Source organism: Sorghum bicolor, chromosome 8 (genome assembly GCF_000003195.3).
Source record: "Sorghum bicolor cultivar BTx623 chromosome 8, Sorghum_bicolor_NCBIv3, whole genome shotgun sequence".
NCBI lineage: Eukaryota > Viridiplantae > Streptophyta > Magnoliopsida > Poales > Poaceae > Sorghum > Sorghum bicolor.
The window spans coordinates 185044-199546 of NC_012877.2; the positions used below are offsets into that span (position 1 = coordinate 185044).

At 44.1% G+C, this 14503-nt stretch overlaps 2 protein-coding genes across 2 annotated transcripts; both read right to left on the bottom strand.

Annotated features, from left to right (window-relative positions):
- LOC8072899 (phosphoinositide phospholipase C 2) lies at positions 1832-6586 on the bottom strand. Its single transcript, XM_021446490.1, has 9 exons — positions 5786-6586; positions 4802-4998; positions 4211-4346; positions 3829-4134; positions 3526-3749; positions 2987-3104; positions 2698-2850; positions 2508-2594; positions 1832-2392 (listed from the first exon to the last, which is right to left on the bottom strand). The coding sequence occupies exons 1-9, from the start codon at positions 6101-6103 to the stop codon at positions 2099-2101; spliced, it is 1833 nt and encodes a 610-aa protein (XP_021302165.1). The 5' UTR covers positions 6104-6586; the 3' UTR covers positions 1832-2098.
- LOC8072900 (probable serine/threonine-protein kinase PBL25) lies at positions 9090-10651 on the bottom strand. The gene has a single exon (XM_002442597.2). It carries the CDS (start codon positions 10549-10551, stop codon positions 9292-9294), a length of 1260 nt encoding a protein of 419 aa, XP_002442642.1. The 5' UTR covers positions 10552-10651; the 3' UTR covers positions 9090-9291.

Genomic DNA, 14503 nt, shown 5'->3' on the forward strand with positions numbered 1-14503 from the left:
CTTGTTTAGGGCCTTGTTTACTCCCACCCAAAATCCAAAAACTTTTCAAAATTCTCTATCACATCGAATCTTTAAACACATGCATAGAGTATTAAATATAAACGAAATTAAAAACTAATTGCACAGTTTGGTCGAAATTTACGAGACGAATCTTTTGATCCTAATTAGTCCATGATTGGACAATAATTACCACAAACAAACGAAAGTGCTACAGTATCCCGAAAAAATTTCGGAAAGTAAACAAGGCCTAGGTACGAAACTTTTTGAATTTTGCTATAGTAGTAGTTTTGTTTTTATTTGACAAATATTATTTAATTATAGAGTAATTAGTTTTAAAAGATTTATTTCGCGATTTACAGACTGTATAATTAGTTTTTGTTTTTATCTATATTTAATGCTCTATTTATGTGTCATAAAATTCGATATGACGAAGAATTTTTTTAAAAAAATAGTTTTTTGTGTGAACTAAACAAAGTCTTGATCTCTCCCCATGGATCGGGACCGCCTGGAACAACAGCAGATGGTTGTCATCCTCGGCCGTGGTGCTGCTTTTGAAGATGGATCGTCAGATGGATACGCGGCTCCGAATCTCCGCAGTAGTCGATGCCGTCAAGTCCCCGATGGTTTGGCAATGGTAGATTGATTTCAAGGCGCCGGCGCATCGGATAGGGAATAAAATCTTAACCTTTTTTAATCTCGTGTCTGATTCTTTTAAGATTTATAAGAATTATTCACATAGGTGTTGAGCATTAAAAAAAACATACTTTATTATTTTTAGAATTAATTAATTTCATAGATAAAATAATTCTAGAAAAGTCTAGAATTATTATTTAAGCCGTAAAAAATACTCAAAAGCTCTGAAAATTCGGAGAAAACTTTTTGGAGACATTGGCCTTGTTTAGTTTCTAATAAATTTTTTTGGTTCGGGAAACTGTAGCACTTTTGTTTGTTTTTGGCAAATATTGTCTAATTATGAACTAACTAGGCTTAAAAATTCATTTCGCGATTTGTAGGCAAACTATATAATTAGTTTTTATTTTTAACTATATTTAATGCTTCATGCATGTGCCATAAGATTCGATGTGACGGAGAATCTTCAAAAGTTTTTAGTTTTGGGGGTGAACTAAGGGGGTGTTTGAGACTGCTCTGTTCCACGTTTTTTTAGCTCCGCTCTATATTTTTTAGCCAAACACACTCAGTTCGAAGAAAAAGGACGGAATTTTTTGGAAACTAAACAAGCCCTAAGACCCTTCTCCGATAGCACTAATCGGCGGGGTGGGGTGCTATGCGCCTGGGACTCGGGAGGAAGGAGGAAGCGGCGGAGGGCATGGACGTCCGGCTAGATATTCGGCAACCGGGCCTTATCAGCCCCATATGGCCCAGCCAGGCAAGCCTTGTGGGCTGCTGGACGGTTGATAGGGTCCCAGCACAGAAACCCATTGGCTTCCCATCGCCTCTCTAATGGCCAACAGGCTACTAGATTTGCAGTTAATCATCAAATAATTTTTTTTAAAAAAAATCATTAGAGAGGACAGATGGTCGTTGATCTACTTTGGTGATTCTAATATTAATCGTAATAATGTAAATTCACATTAAAAATACTAGTAGCAGTTAAGTGGGCCTTCCTGAAAGAATATGAAAATTAAAAAATTCAAGTCTGAACTCTGAATCCAACCAAGCTTCATGTGGGAGGAAGCTACTATACCTAGTAGCAAGCTGATCTCCGGATTTCCACGTGTTACAAACAATCTATCACAATCACCCGTACTGAGCAATAATTTCAGAGCATCAGAGGGAGAGAACGAAGAACGAATTCCAACACACACAAGACTTGCTCGGTTGATCTGCTCCTTCTTTACATACAGCTTTTATTCCGACAAAATCAGTACATACATACACACTGATTGATGTACGCAAGAATTGAACATAATGGGTGCACTCTAGCCTATACCACACACACACACACACACACACTACTCCTAACTCATACTACATAGCTTGATTTCCCTGTAATAAACACACTCACACAAGTAGATGTAAAAGAACAACACTCTGCCTGACTGAATCTGAATGTTTTTTTGTGCAGGTAGGCCGCTAGCTAGAAAAAATCGAAGCGCATAAGCAGCCTAACCGATTTGTACCTGTTGCCCTTGCGGTCGTGCAGGGGTACAGCACGGATGCCCTGCTTCAGCTCCCACACCGGCAGGCACGTCTGTCCCCCAAAGTCGTGCTTCTCCGACATGTCGTATTCCTGCACCTCTATCCTCAGGAGGGCCAGCTCCGGCACCTTCAGAGGGAACGTGAACTCCTCGTCCCACACCGGCACCCACTGGTCTTCGATCACCCTTGTCTTCTTCATCACAGTGTCCGCCTTCACTCCGGCAATCCCTACCTGTATGTTTCCAGAGAGCATGTCAATGAGGAACCTCTAATTACAACTACTTCATCCCAGCATGTGATTTCAATGCCACTACTGTTAACCCAAATGAACATCTTTGTTGCCTTACCCTGGTATAGAAATCTGGAGGCGAAAAAGCATCGAAATGAGTCTTGCTGAAATCCATGCGCCACCCATCTCCCATATATACTTTTACCTGCTTGGACATCACACCAGATTTAGCTATATGTTAGACTAGCTCGATTAGAACATCTTTTATAGCAAACTCAGTTGTCAAAGTCTGGGAAACATACACCTACCTTGAGAGTTTTCTTCACTGGCAAACTACCTTTGGGGTCGAATACTTCCCCGTTTGGACCTGTCCTTAGCAAGAAGTCAGGTTTTTTAACATATCCACAGCCCCCATTGGCTCTGAAAAATCCTTGCATCAGCCGGAGCGCTTTATCATGCCCCTGAAAAATGGAAGCCCAACCGTATCATGCTTACTGGTTCATGACAGTTAAGAACTGAAATCTCAATAGTACGTGAGTATAAAAGCATGAAGAAAGTAACTTACTGGTTCATGACACTTAAGAACTGAAATCTCACCTGCATGTTGAATGCAACCATCTGAGCACCATGAGTCCAGGCATTCATTGGATCATAGTTTGAAGAATTAACCCTCGTGCCCTTTGGATACACACGGAGTATATTATTCTGGGTGAACCTGAACAGAATTAAAATTTTCGTCAGCAGTGTGTGACTATGGTAACCAGCTTGAAGAGATGTAATCTTATGATTGGTTAGTATTAATAGTGTTAGGGATTTTGTTTTTTGAACTAACAGATAGCATGTGTTGCCTATCTTTTGTACGGAGCTACGGAATCCAGCCTTTTATTGAATTATCATGTGTGTCCTGTAACCTTGGCAACACTGGCAGTTCTTTTTTTTTTTACCCCATTTTTTCCACATTACATACTCTAAGACTACAATATAAGCCTGCTGAACCCCAATGGACCAAACAGAGGAATAGGATCCAATGGCATAAACAAAACAGTAAAATTATAAAACCCACAAAAGCGATCTGTAACAAGTCAATACCAAATCTTCTAGTATTCTTGTGCACTGAAATGAATCACACAGATTACCTTATGACTTCAGCACCATGAGAAGTTGTTGCTTTAGCTAACTGTGTCTCACTCAAAGAAAGCCGCCTGACTTTTTCTGGATCCACCTTTAGCGCATCCCGCAAATGGCCTTTCGGTTTGCCAGCTTGGATGGTGATCAGTTTCCTATACTCACAGGCAGTGTCCTGCTGAAATTTTGGATCATCCTCGTCGGAATCTTCCTCATCCAGTTCATCCAGCTCATCCTGTTTATGAAAATATAAGTTTATCTCATTTGTGTTAAGTCATGGGTGCGTGTATAGAAAAGATAGTGATATTGCAGACCTTTCCATCAGATTCATCAGCATTTGAATCTATTCTTCTTAGGCTTCCCATGTCTGCAGCTAGATTTCCACTGCCATTTTGGTTATCAGCATTTGAATCTACTCTTCTTAGGCTTCCTGTGTCTGGCAAATCAGCTATATTTCCACTGCCATTTTGGTTATCCTTAACTTTGAGGAACTCCTTGTACTCTTGTGGGGGTTTAGTCGAGATGATTATTCTCTTCATCAGAGCTGCTGGAGAGGGGAACTCTTTCATTGGGTCTGAACTAGGTACGAAAAGTAGATCTCCGAATGTTTCAGTGAGCATCTATTATAACTTAAAGTCAGAATTGAGGTTCTAAACAGGAAAAGTGCAAGGAGTTGATATACTAAGCAAACTTTACCTTAGCTACTTTGGCTTGGAGATCTGGTGTAAGGTGATCCTCAAGAGTGATGACAAGCGGATATGGTGATGCACAAAAGGCATATTCTTTAATGGACTTCAAACACCTGATCATTTCTACTGGCGCAGTCAATGTCCTTTAAAATACCAAGAAAAAGAAGAGTCAGGGAAACCTGATTACTTATAACAAACTGGCATATATAAATATAGAATAGAACTGACAGTGGCGTTCAAGGGAAATTATGCTTCTTGCTACATCGTAACGTATAGGAAAAAAGTACCGAATTCATCCTTCCTCTTAAAGAAATGGTGATACTCGGTATGTCATGCTACAAACTATGCACAAGATGTGTTTTTTTTTTTTAAAAAAAAATGTGTCCCATAATGCCATCTAGTCTAGGAGTTTTGAGCACTAGGAACAGTGGAACACCGCAGCCATAATGCAATATTCAGACATATGCAGTTGCTTTCATATGCAGATATGTTGTGATCAATCCTTATTTAGACATATGCGGTTGCTTTATATGCAGATATGTTGTAATCAATCCATGTGCTAAAACAGCGAAACGTGCTTCAAAAACAGAATTCATACCCTCCATGAAGAATATCGACATTGGTCTTTGAAGAATTTGGCCACATATCGAGTTCAATGACTCTAACACCTCTCTGCAATGCTTTTATAATTGGGATGTCGCTGGAGTCACTATTGAGCTGGTTCCCAGTTAGGTAGGAATTATGTCCGGTGAATATGAAATAATGAGAGAGCGGGGCAGACATGTCCTGGTGAACCTGAATGAAAGATTTTAGACAATGGTGAGAGAGGAGGCAAAAACTGATGTACTGGTATGAATGGACAATATAAAGCGCATCTTTGATTGAAGATCCTAAAGTACATTACAGAGCAAAGATTTTTGGTTTAGAATCTTTGAAATGAAATAAATAATTGACAGCAGTAGTAAGTAATCCAAAGGGACATGTTTTTGAGCATCTGTTGAGGCATGGAGCTAGTATTTTACTCTGTACTGATAGCTTTCCCTTATTATTTCTACTCGTCTATGTATTAGTATTTGGTGGCTGCAATCTCAAGGCAGAGTGCAACAAAAATAGTAGGAAATGCAGCAGTAGCGTCCAAAATTTTATTGGTTAGCAGCACCCCAACAGAGAGAGGAGGAGAGTGACAGGCAGTGACCGGTGTTGTCGAAAAAGACAGGCAATGACTGAATGAGGTGAGTCATGAGTGGCAGGTATCGGGCGAATGAAGCAAGTTCCATGAAGCTCCAGCATGTCCAGCAATTCCATGGATTGACAGACATAGACAGGTAAAATTGGAATCTTTAAGGTGGGTTGGAGAGAGTTGAGCTCGGGACAAGTTGTATTGCAGTCAACAATTAGTGCTGTAAGACTGTAAAAGTAGCTTAACAATCATGTAGCAAGCTAAGTAGCAGGAAAACAATCAGCACCGAGTCCAATACTGAAAGAAATAGAGGTACAGTACTAGTATTAAGTAAGCAGTGATTAGTTGTCGAGGCAGGCAGGAGACAGCAGGCGCCAGGCAAGAGGCAACCAACCAACCAACCTGGTGAGGCAAGGGCGGGTTGAGTTCCGGCGAGAAGAGGAAGGCGAAGAAGTCCTCGAGCGTGGGCATGGCCGGCGCCGGCGACCTGGTGACGAGGCGGGCGATGCCATGTCCCCCCGAGGCGGCCGTGAGCAGGGCGAGGATGCGGTCGACGTCGGCGGGGTGCTCGGCCTGCGCCTGGGAGAGGAAGCGACGGAGGGCGTGGACGTCGGAGTTGAAGGAGAGGTAGGCGGCGCGGACGTCGGGCGGCGGCTGGGCGTCCGGGGATCTGAACTTGCGCGTGAAACACATGCAGTACTTGTACTTGTAGCTGCCCATGGGTGAGAGATGGAGGACGGATCCTCTGTTCCAATTCCAATCCTCCTCGGATGGTAGTGGTTGGTAGTACGGTGGTGATTCTTGAGCTCGCTGGCTGGCTTGGTTGCTCCGAATCTGATCTGCCTGACGACGACGACGACGACGAGTGAGAAGCTATAATTTAGGCGGTGCTGGGCATTTCGCGTGGAGGCCGCGTTGTGAGGAGCGGAGCGTTGGCTTGACCTTGACGAGGAGATTCGGGGGAAGGCAGCAATGGTGGAACAGAATAGAATACTAGAATCCACTGGGACTGGGAGCGAGAGGGAACTGGACTGGGGGACGAAGGAAGAGGAACAAGGGAACTGGAATTGAGGGGACTCCACTTCCTGAATTGCTGTTCTTGACCCTTAATTACAAAATTAATTAATATAATAATTACCCTGCTCCTGTGCTGTGCTAATTGCTAGTCAAACAAAACAGCGCAACGCAACCACATGGAATGGAAAATGAGAAAGAAAGAAAATCAAGACGGAGGACTGACTGCATTTCAAAAGGCGGGGATGGGGAGGTCAGGTTCTTTTTTTCATAAAACCCCTCATTAGTATCACAAATAAACTATTCCTACTCCTAGCTACAAGTAGGGCCGCGCACAACACAAAAAGGTTGTCTTTTACCCATCAAACTACTCTTTGTCTCTACTTATCATCAACATTATTCTTTTCTAATTTATTTATATACTCCATAAATGGAAAAAAAAACTTGTATCTTCCTTTTACGTCTTGTTCGTTTGGCTAATAGCCGTGACAGATAAGATGTGGACGAATATTATTAACACAAGATGTGGAATGAAAACAACAGGAATGAAAACAAAATTATTAACACAAGATGTGGACGAGGTGGATGAGCGTGTTTGGTTTACCACTCCTAAGAGCAAGGTCAATAATAGAGCCAAGTGCTTAGCTACAAGCCAAGTAATTAGAGCCAAGTTATACAATAAGTTGTCTCATACTTGTCTCCAAAATATCTTCTCTTTCCTATTCCTTCCCACAACACTTGCTATTTGGCCCCACCACTACCTACGCATCCGTGCCTAGCTTGGTGCTTACATGAGAGTCAAGTTATCATCTCTCTCATCTCTTCTCTCCTCCACATCAGTATTAGCTTGGTTATAAGCCTATTATTGTACATGCTCTAAAGTTTAGTCATGTAAACTGGCTCTTAAAGTTTCGTCACCCACTGTTTGGTTTGGTGGAGGCTTTTTAGTCCCTCCTGGTCAGGGTGAAAAGTGACTAAAAGGTGAGACAATCTGATTAAAAGGTGAATTTAGTCACATTTAGCAACATTTGAGTGATTAGTTGGCTAAAACTCATTTAGTTATATTTAATTATAGTGTTTGGGAAAAAAGTGACTAAAATGAGACTAGGTTTAGGAAGTGAGAAGTAAACCAAACACACCATGACACCGGCTGGCGTCAGGTTATACATCATATGAGAATATAATTCATTTTATTTTGGGACAATTGTGGAACTGCCCTTATTTTGAAGCTCAATTTCTCGTTTGCCCCTATTATTTAAACTTTGCTCGTTTGCCCCTGTTTTTTCAAAACGAAGCCAGCAGTTGCCCCCATCCAGTTAAGTCCACTTAACGGTGTTAAGTTTGGACTGAAAAGACCAAAATATGATCCATGGCTTGGCTCTTGTCCGACTCGAACACGTCCCTCCACCCCGGCCGGCCGTATTATATATATCGCTGTAGCTATTAGGTCTCCATCGACGAACGATCGCCTACCAGCTCGCTCATCGATCATCGGAGAGAGATTTTTTTTTTCGAAAGATCATCGGAGACAGATTTCTGTGGCTGGAAGCCAGCATGGTCCGGGCAACACCACCATGGTACTACTATAGATCTGAAGAGGAACTAGAAGGGATGGATCCCGTAGAAATAGCCTTGGCCCCGTATGGCGGCAGTCACGCCGGCGGTGATCAGGAACGAGCTAACCGTATCAGTCAAATCTTGCGTCTCCGCCTCCACCAACGCCATGATGGTGATCCCACTACTCCCAGCAGACGACGACGACGACCATCGCCACCCCCACACCGCCGCAATATATTGCATCCCCGCCTCCACCAACGCCATCCGTGGCCTCAAGGAGGTGCTGCTCACCACCACCATGGACGACGACGGCTGTGCCATCTGCCTCAAGGCTCTGACCGCCGCCAAGGTTGTTCACGACGACAAGGATGATGATGATGATGATGATGCAACAGCAGAAGAAGACGACGACGACGACGACGACGGCACAGCTGATGATGAGAAGGAGGAGGAGGAGGAGGAGGAGGATACGGTGACGTGGCTGCAGCCCCTCCGACTCCGGGTCATGCCCTGCTCCCACGTCTTCCACCAGCACTGCATCTTCAAGTGGCTCAACCATAACGCCGTCTGCCCTATATGTCGCCACAAGCTGCCCACCACCGATGATGATGATGATGATGAATGATCCACGGCCGGTGCTGATCCAGAAGAGGAGGTGGACGACCAACCAATCAATGTTGGGCACTGATGATCGAACATGATTGGCACAACTAAGAGCAAGATTTGTCAAATTAATCTGGGTTTCAATTCACACTATGATTGGTTACATAAATTTAAACAAAGCTCAGCTGAGACGCCTGCCTGCCCTCCTCATATCATACACTTGCTCTGAATCTCTTTCTCTTGGCTTTCACCCATTTGTTAATTTGTACCTATTTACTATATATATAAGCATGCCCCACGATCCAGTCAACAATATAATGCATGCATTTTTTTTTAAAGATTTTCCGTCACGTCAAATCTTGTGACATGTGTATGAAACATTAAATATAAATAAAAAATAACTAATTGTATAGTTTGTCTGTAATTTGCGAGACGAATCATTTAAATCTAGTTAGTACATGGTTGGACAATAATTGTCAAATACAAACGTAAATGTTATAGTAGCCAAAACCAAAAATTTTCACTAACTAAATAGAGCAATGGTGCACTAACAGGCCGGTTCTGCTCTACATGAATGGCCCATTAGTGAACAAGGATGTATGCATTAACATTATATTCTAATCCACGAAAACTAACTAGCTAGGTTGTGATGTAATTCTTCTTCCCATTTTTTTTTACATATAAAACAACCAAAATTTACATATATATACAGAGAGAAATGAGGTAGCTAGCTATTAGCAGGGGGGAGAATCAGTGGCGAGGAAGGAAAGGGCGACGACGACGTCGGTCATGACGGGACGCAGGGCGTAGTGTTCCTGCAAGCACATGGATGCCACACCCACGGCCTGCTTCAACTCTGACGTTGTAGGCACTCGCATTGCCATCACCAAGCGAGGGTCCACCAACTCATGGAACCTCTTGGGGTCACCAAATATCCGTGCCGCCCATCCCACCAGGCTTTGCTCGCCGTCCGGCCGGCTGGCGTCGATGGCTCGTCGCCCGGTGATGAGCTCCAGCAGTAGAACCCCGAAGCTATACACGTCCGACTTGACGCTCAGCTTTCCTGTCCGCAGGTACTCCGGCGCGCAGTACCCATACGTGCCCATCACCTTGCTGCTGCTGCTGCTGCTGCTTCTGCTTGACGACGATGAGTAGTCAGTTCGCGGGGCGGGGAGGAGCTTGGCAAGCCCGAAGTCGGAGAGCTTGGGACTGTAGTCTTGGTCGAGGAGGATGTTGGAGGACTTGAGATCTCTGTAGATGACTGTGTTTTCATGTAGGTACTCTAGGCCCTGCGCCGCGCCGAGCGCGATCTTCATCCTCGTGCGCCATGGCAGAGGCTGCCGCTGGTGGCTGCCATCATCGGCATCGGCAGGAAGCAACAACAGGTGGTCCTCGAGGGATCCTAATGCCATGTACTCATAGACCAGCAGGCGTTGGTCACCCTCAGCGCAGTAACCAACGAGGCTGACAAGGTTGGGGTGGTGTAGCATGCTGAGCATGAGCACCTCCACCATGAACTCATTGTTGCCCTGGAAGCCATTGCGATCCAGCTGCTTGATGGCCACCGGAAGGTCCTCACCAGCAATGTTATTGTGCAGGCGGCCCTTGTAGACGCGGCCGAAACCTCCCTCGCCGAGGAAGTTGGCTTGCCGAAAGTTCCCTGCGGCGTCAGCGAGCTCGCGGAAAGAGAAGGCTTTGGCTGCGAGGACGACACTGGTGTTTCTGTTGTTATCATTTGGTGGTGCTGCTGGAGGAGGAGGAGGAGGAGGAGGAGGCGACGACGGTAGACGACAATCATCATCGTCGTCGTCGTCGTCGTCGTGTCGGCGGCCTGCCGTGTCGACGACGGAGGAGGCACAACGGATGATTCGTGCGGTGAAGCTGTTGCTCTTGTTCCTCCAAGAGGTGGTGGAGGAGGTCCTCCGGCCTGTGGTGCCATTGCCGCCCTTCCTATGGATCACATCGTTAGGGAAGCGTCGGAGCCAACTTAGCATCTTGTTGCTGAGGGTCAATAATAATGGATGGATTATACCAATGATGATTGCGCGCGCCTTGCCTAGAATGAATTAATACAAGCAAGGGATGAGGGTGATGGGTTCGTGCGTGGGGAATGAACCAATAATAATGGAAGAACAAAGGGGTGTGTGAGAGAGAGAGATTGCATGGAGGATGTACGTAGTTTGGTAGTCGCTAAATTTGGTCCATCATCTATTAATGGCTTACTGCCAGATAGAACTCATGCTTGCAGATGCCCAAACTAACTATATGACATGTGGTGAGTTTTGGGGATGCTATATTAGGTAGCTAGGGAGAGCAAGCAAAAGTGAGCTGACAAGCAGTTTGCATGGCAAGGGCTTGTACGGTGATCTATATGACAGGTTTAATTTGTAATATGCTTTCATATCATTATAGATAATACAATAGATCAGTCATTGTGTGAGCTGTCAACAAATAATCTAAATAGCAAACCTAATAATGTTTAATGACATGTGCGCATAAATAATAGACGACACTTGTATAATGAAAAAAAAACGAGTTCTATATATAAGAGTTTTCTCATATGTTTTCAGACCATCTGTTAATTACTGGGTGAATATTCATCATAAAAACTAAAGTCAGTCGTAGCACCTTTTGTAGATAGTTCGTCACCCCCACAATATACGTTGACATATAGCAATATAATGTACTTGCCCTAAAAAGTACTGGTGAGTAGCACCCCATCGTTTTATGGAGTTGGTTGGTGTTGTTTTTCTTAGAGTTTGTCTATCTTATTTTCTGGAGTTTCCTGCATAACCTGATAGCATCAGTGACATGAGAACAATCCTGGTATTAACTTATGGAACAACAATCTTTGCATCTTCCTTGTTCCCGGCCCTCCGCCTGCCTGGCATAGTGGCATGGTAGTTCCCTCAGGCATTTCATCAAACAGCCTACCTGCGTCCTCCATATCACCATCACACTCATCCATTCATTCAAAAGTATAACATTTGCATTGGGGGATAAAAAACATGACCATAAGAACTCATTCAAGGCCACATGAAGTGGGTACCGGAGTCATCAGGTAGAAGCAGTCTTCTCAGGAGCATTGGAATTGTTGTGCAACCTGCAATATCAAAGCTCGACAATTATCAGGAGAACACACAACAAAGTTTTTTCAAAAAAATTGTAACACAACAAGACTTTGGTTAGGGGCCTCCCTCTGTTGACATTGATATTAGTTCAAAGCATCATCACATGTCATATGCCTAGCTTTTCATGCTTTTCCATGTGCTAATGTTGTTATAATCTTATGTGTGACCCATGCTCATGTGTGATCAATGCAAGTGGACATCAACTAGTCTCTAAAACATCTTAACTATGCTTAGACTATATTTTGGAACAATGTTCATGTTGGTCATTTTGTGTATTTAAGCTTCTAAATGCTAGTTTGACTTTGGTTGACCCCTAAACCTCTTTTGCTTGACTGTTTAAAAAGTCCAACCTAGAGTGATTGCATGTTGGTGCACACTTAAGCAAAGTAGTGGAAACTTTATTAAAGAACAAAAGTTCTTTTATGAATTTTTTATGAAAATATGCAGAATATGGTTAAACATGGCCCACAAGGCAAAATTGCATGTTGTTTGGACACTTAGAAATTTCACTAAGTCCTAAACTACATTGCACTTTCATGTACCTTTGTTTGGAGCTCTATATCTCTCAAACCAAGCCGAATTAGTTCATGCTCTAATTGATAAAGCTGGAGATCTCACTTCTTTCTCCAAGAATGTCAACTGCCACTTCACCTAGTTTTCAATGATTTGGGAGGAAATTGATGCCCAAAATTGAGTTTCAGTCGGTGTTTGAACTCTGAATCCGGAGGGCGAGCTCATCGACATGGCCGGCCGACACTTGGCCGCGCTTGCCACTTGGTAGTTGTATGCCAGTGTCGGGCCCATTGGTCAAGTCATCATGGGCTGCATGAGCACCATGATGTCACCCTACCCTCACTCTGCCTCCATCCACTCTCTCTCGCTCCCTCCACACCAAAAAGCGGAGAGTGTCGAGCGCCATTGTCGTCGCGGTGCTCCGACGAGCTCGCACGTGCATGCCACCGCATCATCAGCCGTCCCACCACCGCCACAGCTCCACTGTCATCCCCTCTACCTCATCCACCCCTTAGCTAATGAAAAGACACCGAGGGGAGGGCATATTTTGCTCTTCCCGCAACCTCATCGGATTCGGTCCGCCATGATTGATTCCACAGTGAGCTCATTGTTGAGCAGCTCGGTCACGCTCCCTTCCTCCTTCTTTCGCTGGTTAGCTAAGAAGGCGAGCAAGTCATAGTGGAGAGAACTTGGGATCTAGCGCTCTCTTCAGAGCAGTAGACGACGCTCTGCACTGTCGTGCCATCACTGACAAGACCATGCGCACGGGGATGCACTCACTGGAGCCCTCACCCTCTCTGTTTTCTAGCTCTATGTCACCCTCTCATCTCTCTGCGGAGCTCGTACCGAGCTCAGATGCAGCAATGCAGGTTCTCCCCTCGCTAAAGCACCGTCGTGGCCTCACCGTCGTCCACTCTGCTTGCCGCCGTTATGGCTAGGCTCTAGTAGAGGTTGATCTTAGGGCATCATTGGGTGCGGCTCTTCGTGGGGAACACGACGGTGCCCTTAGCACCGTCGGGGACCTCATCACTGATGAGATCTCACCAATCAACCCCTACCCTGTCTTTGCACTAGCTGGAAAGTGGGCCCATTGACCCCACGGGTCCCACACGTCAGCGGCTCATTGGGTTTTAGGGTTAACTTCAAATCTATATTTTTGTGCAAAGTGTAAAAATCATATCTCCTAATCTAGAGCTCCAAATGAGGTGGTTCAGCTTTGTCTGTGTTCATAGTAATGTCTAATTTTTAATAAAATTATGAAACATGCCATGTTCTGTAATGAAATATTTAATTATGATTTATTCCTTTTATTCCTTCATAAATATGAGAAATTCATATCTTAATGTGTACTCCTCCAAATGATCTTAAAACTTTATGAGATGCTTTTGAGTCTCTATGGATCCTGTAGTAGAAATACCATGTTTTGCGGCACTATATGAATGAGCTATGAATTTCACTTGAATAATTAGTAGTTTCTTGTGGTAATTTTCATAATTAATCTATATCATCAATAAACATGAATTTTGGTGAGCAATGTTAAGATGATATGTTATAGCTAAGAAAAATATGAAATATGTTGTTTGACACTTTTCAATAAGGTTTCATATTTATGCTTATATATACATGCTATTTTGTTATTTTTTTATATGAGATGTTGTACATGCTCAATTGCCATGTAACGTTTACAGCAGTCTACTTGATACATATATGATCTACTATAATTTTTGTAGATTTATCTGAGTAGTTTTAGTATATATTCATAAATACACCGTATTATCTAAATAAATTAAGAAATGCCAAAAATCTAAATACAACCGCCCTGCTGTATTCATAAATACAGCAGTCTACTTGATATAAGACTATCTCCAACAATGAGAACCTAAATACAACACCTATTTTCTGGTTTGGGTCATGCATAGGGAAAAGATCCTCACTCAAAACTTATCCTTCTCCAACACCAAACCCAAATCAGGACGACGCAAATCTTCTCTCCGGTCCACTACCAACCCGCCCTGCTCCCGATCCGCCCGCCGCCGCCCATGTCCGGCCGCCACGCGCCGCATCTCAGGCTGATCGTGCTGCCGTGTGCTCTTCCTCCTCATGCCCGCCCTGTCGCTCGACCAGCGGCGAGGTTTCGTTCCCCACCGTTCCGCCAGCAACCGCGCCCTCTACTTGGCAAGACCAAAATCCGCTAGAGCACGGGTCCCCAGGGTTGAACCCATGCACGGCGGCACCCATTGGCAGACACCACGTCTCGGCGGCTTTGCTGCAGGTGGTTTTGCCTCACCGGCGTGGCGTTGGC

Excerpts from the sequence above, each read along its gene's own strand:
- LOC8072899 (XM_021446490.1), bottom strand. The coding sequence starts at position 6,103 with ATGGGCAGCTACAAGTACAAGTACTGCATGTGTTTCACGCGCAAGTTC. Across the intron at positions 4,999-5,785 it reads ACCCGCCCTTGCCTCACCAG|GTTCACCAGGACATGTCTGC; the intron begins GTTGGTTGGTTG and ends TCTTTCATTCAG. Across the intron at positions 4,347-4,801 it reads GTCGATATTCTTCATGGAGG|GACATTGACTGCGCCAGTAG; the intron begins GTATGAATTCTG and ends GGTATTTTAAAG.
- LOC8072900 (XM_002442597.2), bottom strand. The coding sequence starts at position 10,551 with ATGCTAAGTTGGCTCCGACGCTTCCCTAACGATGTGATCCATAGGAAG.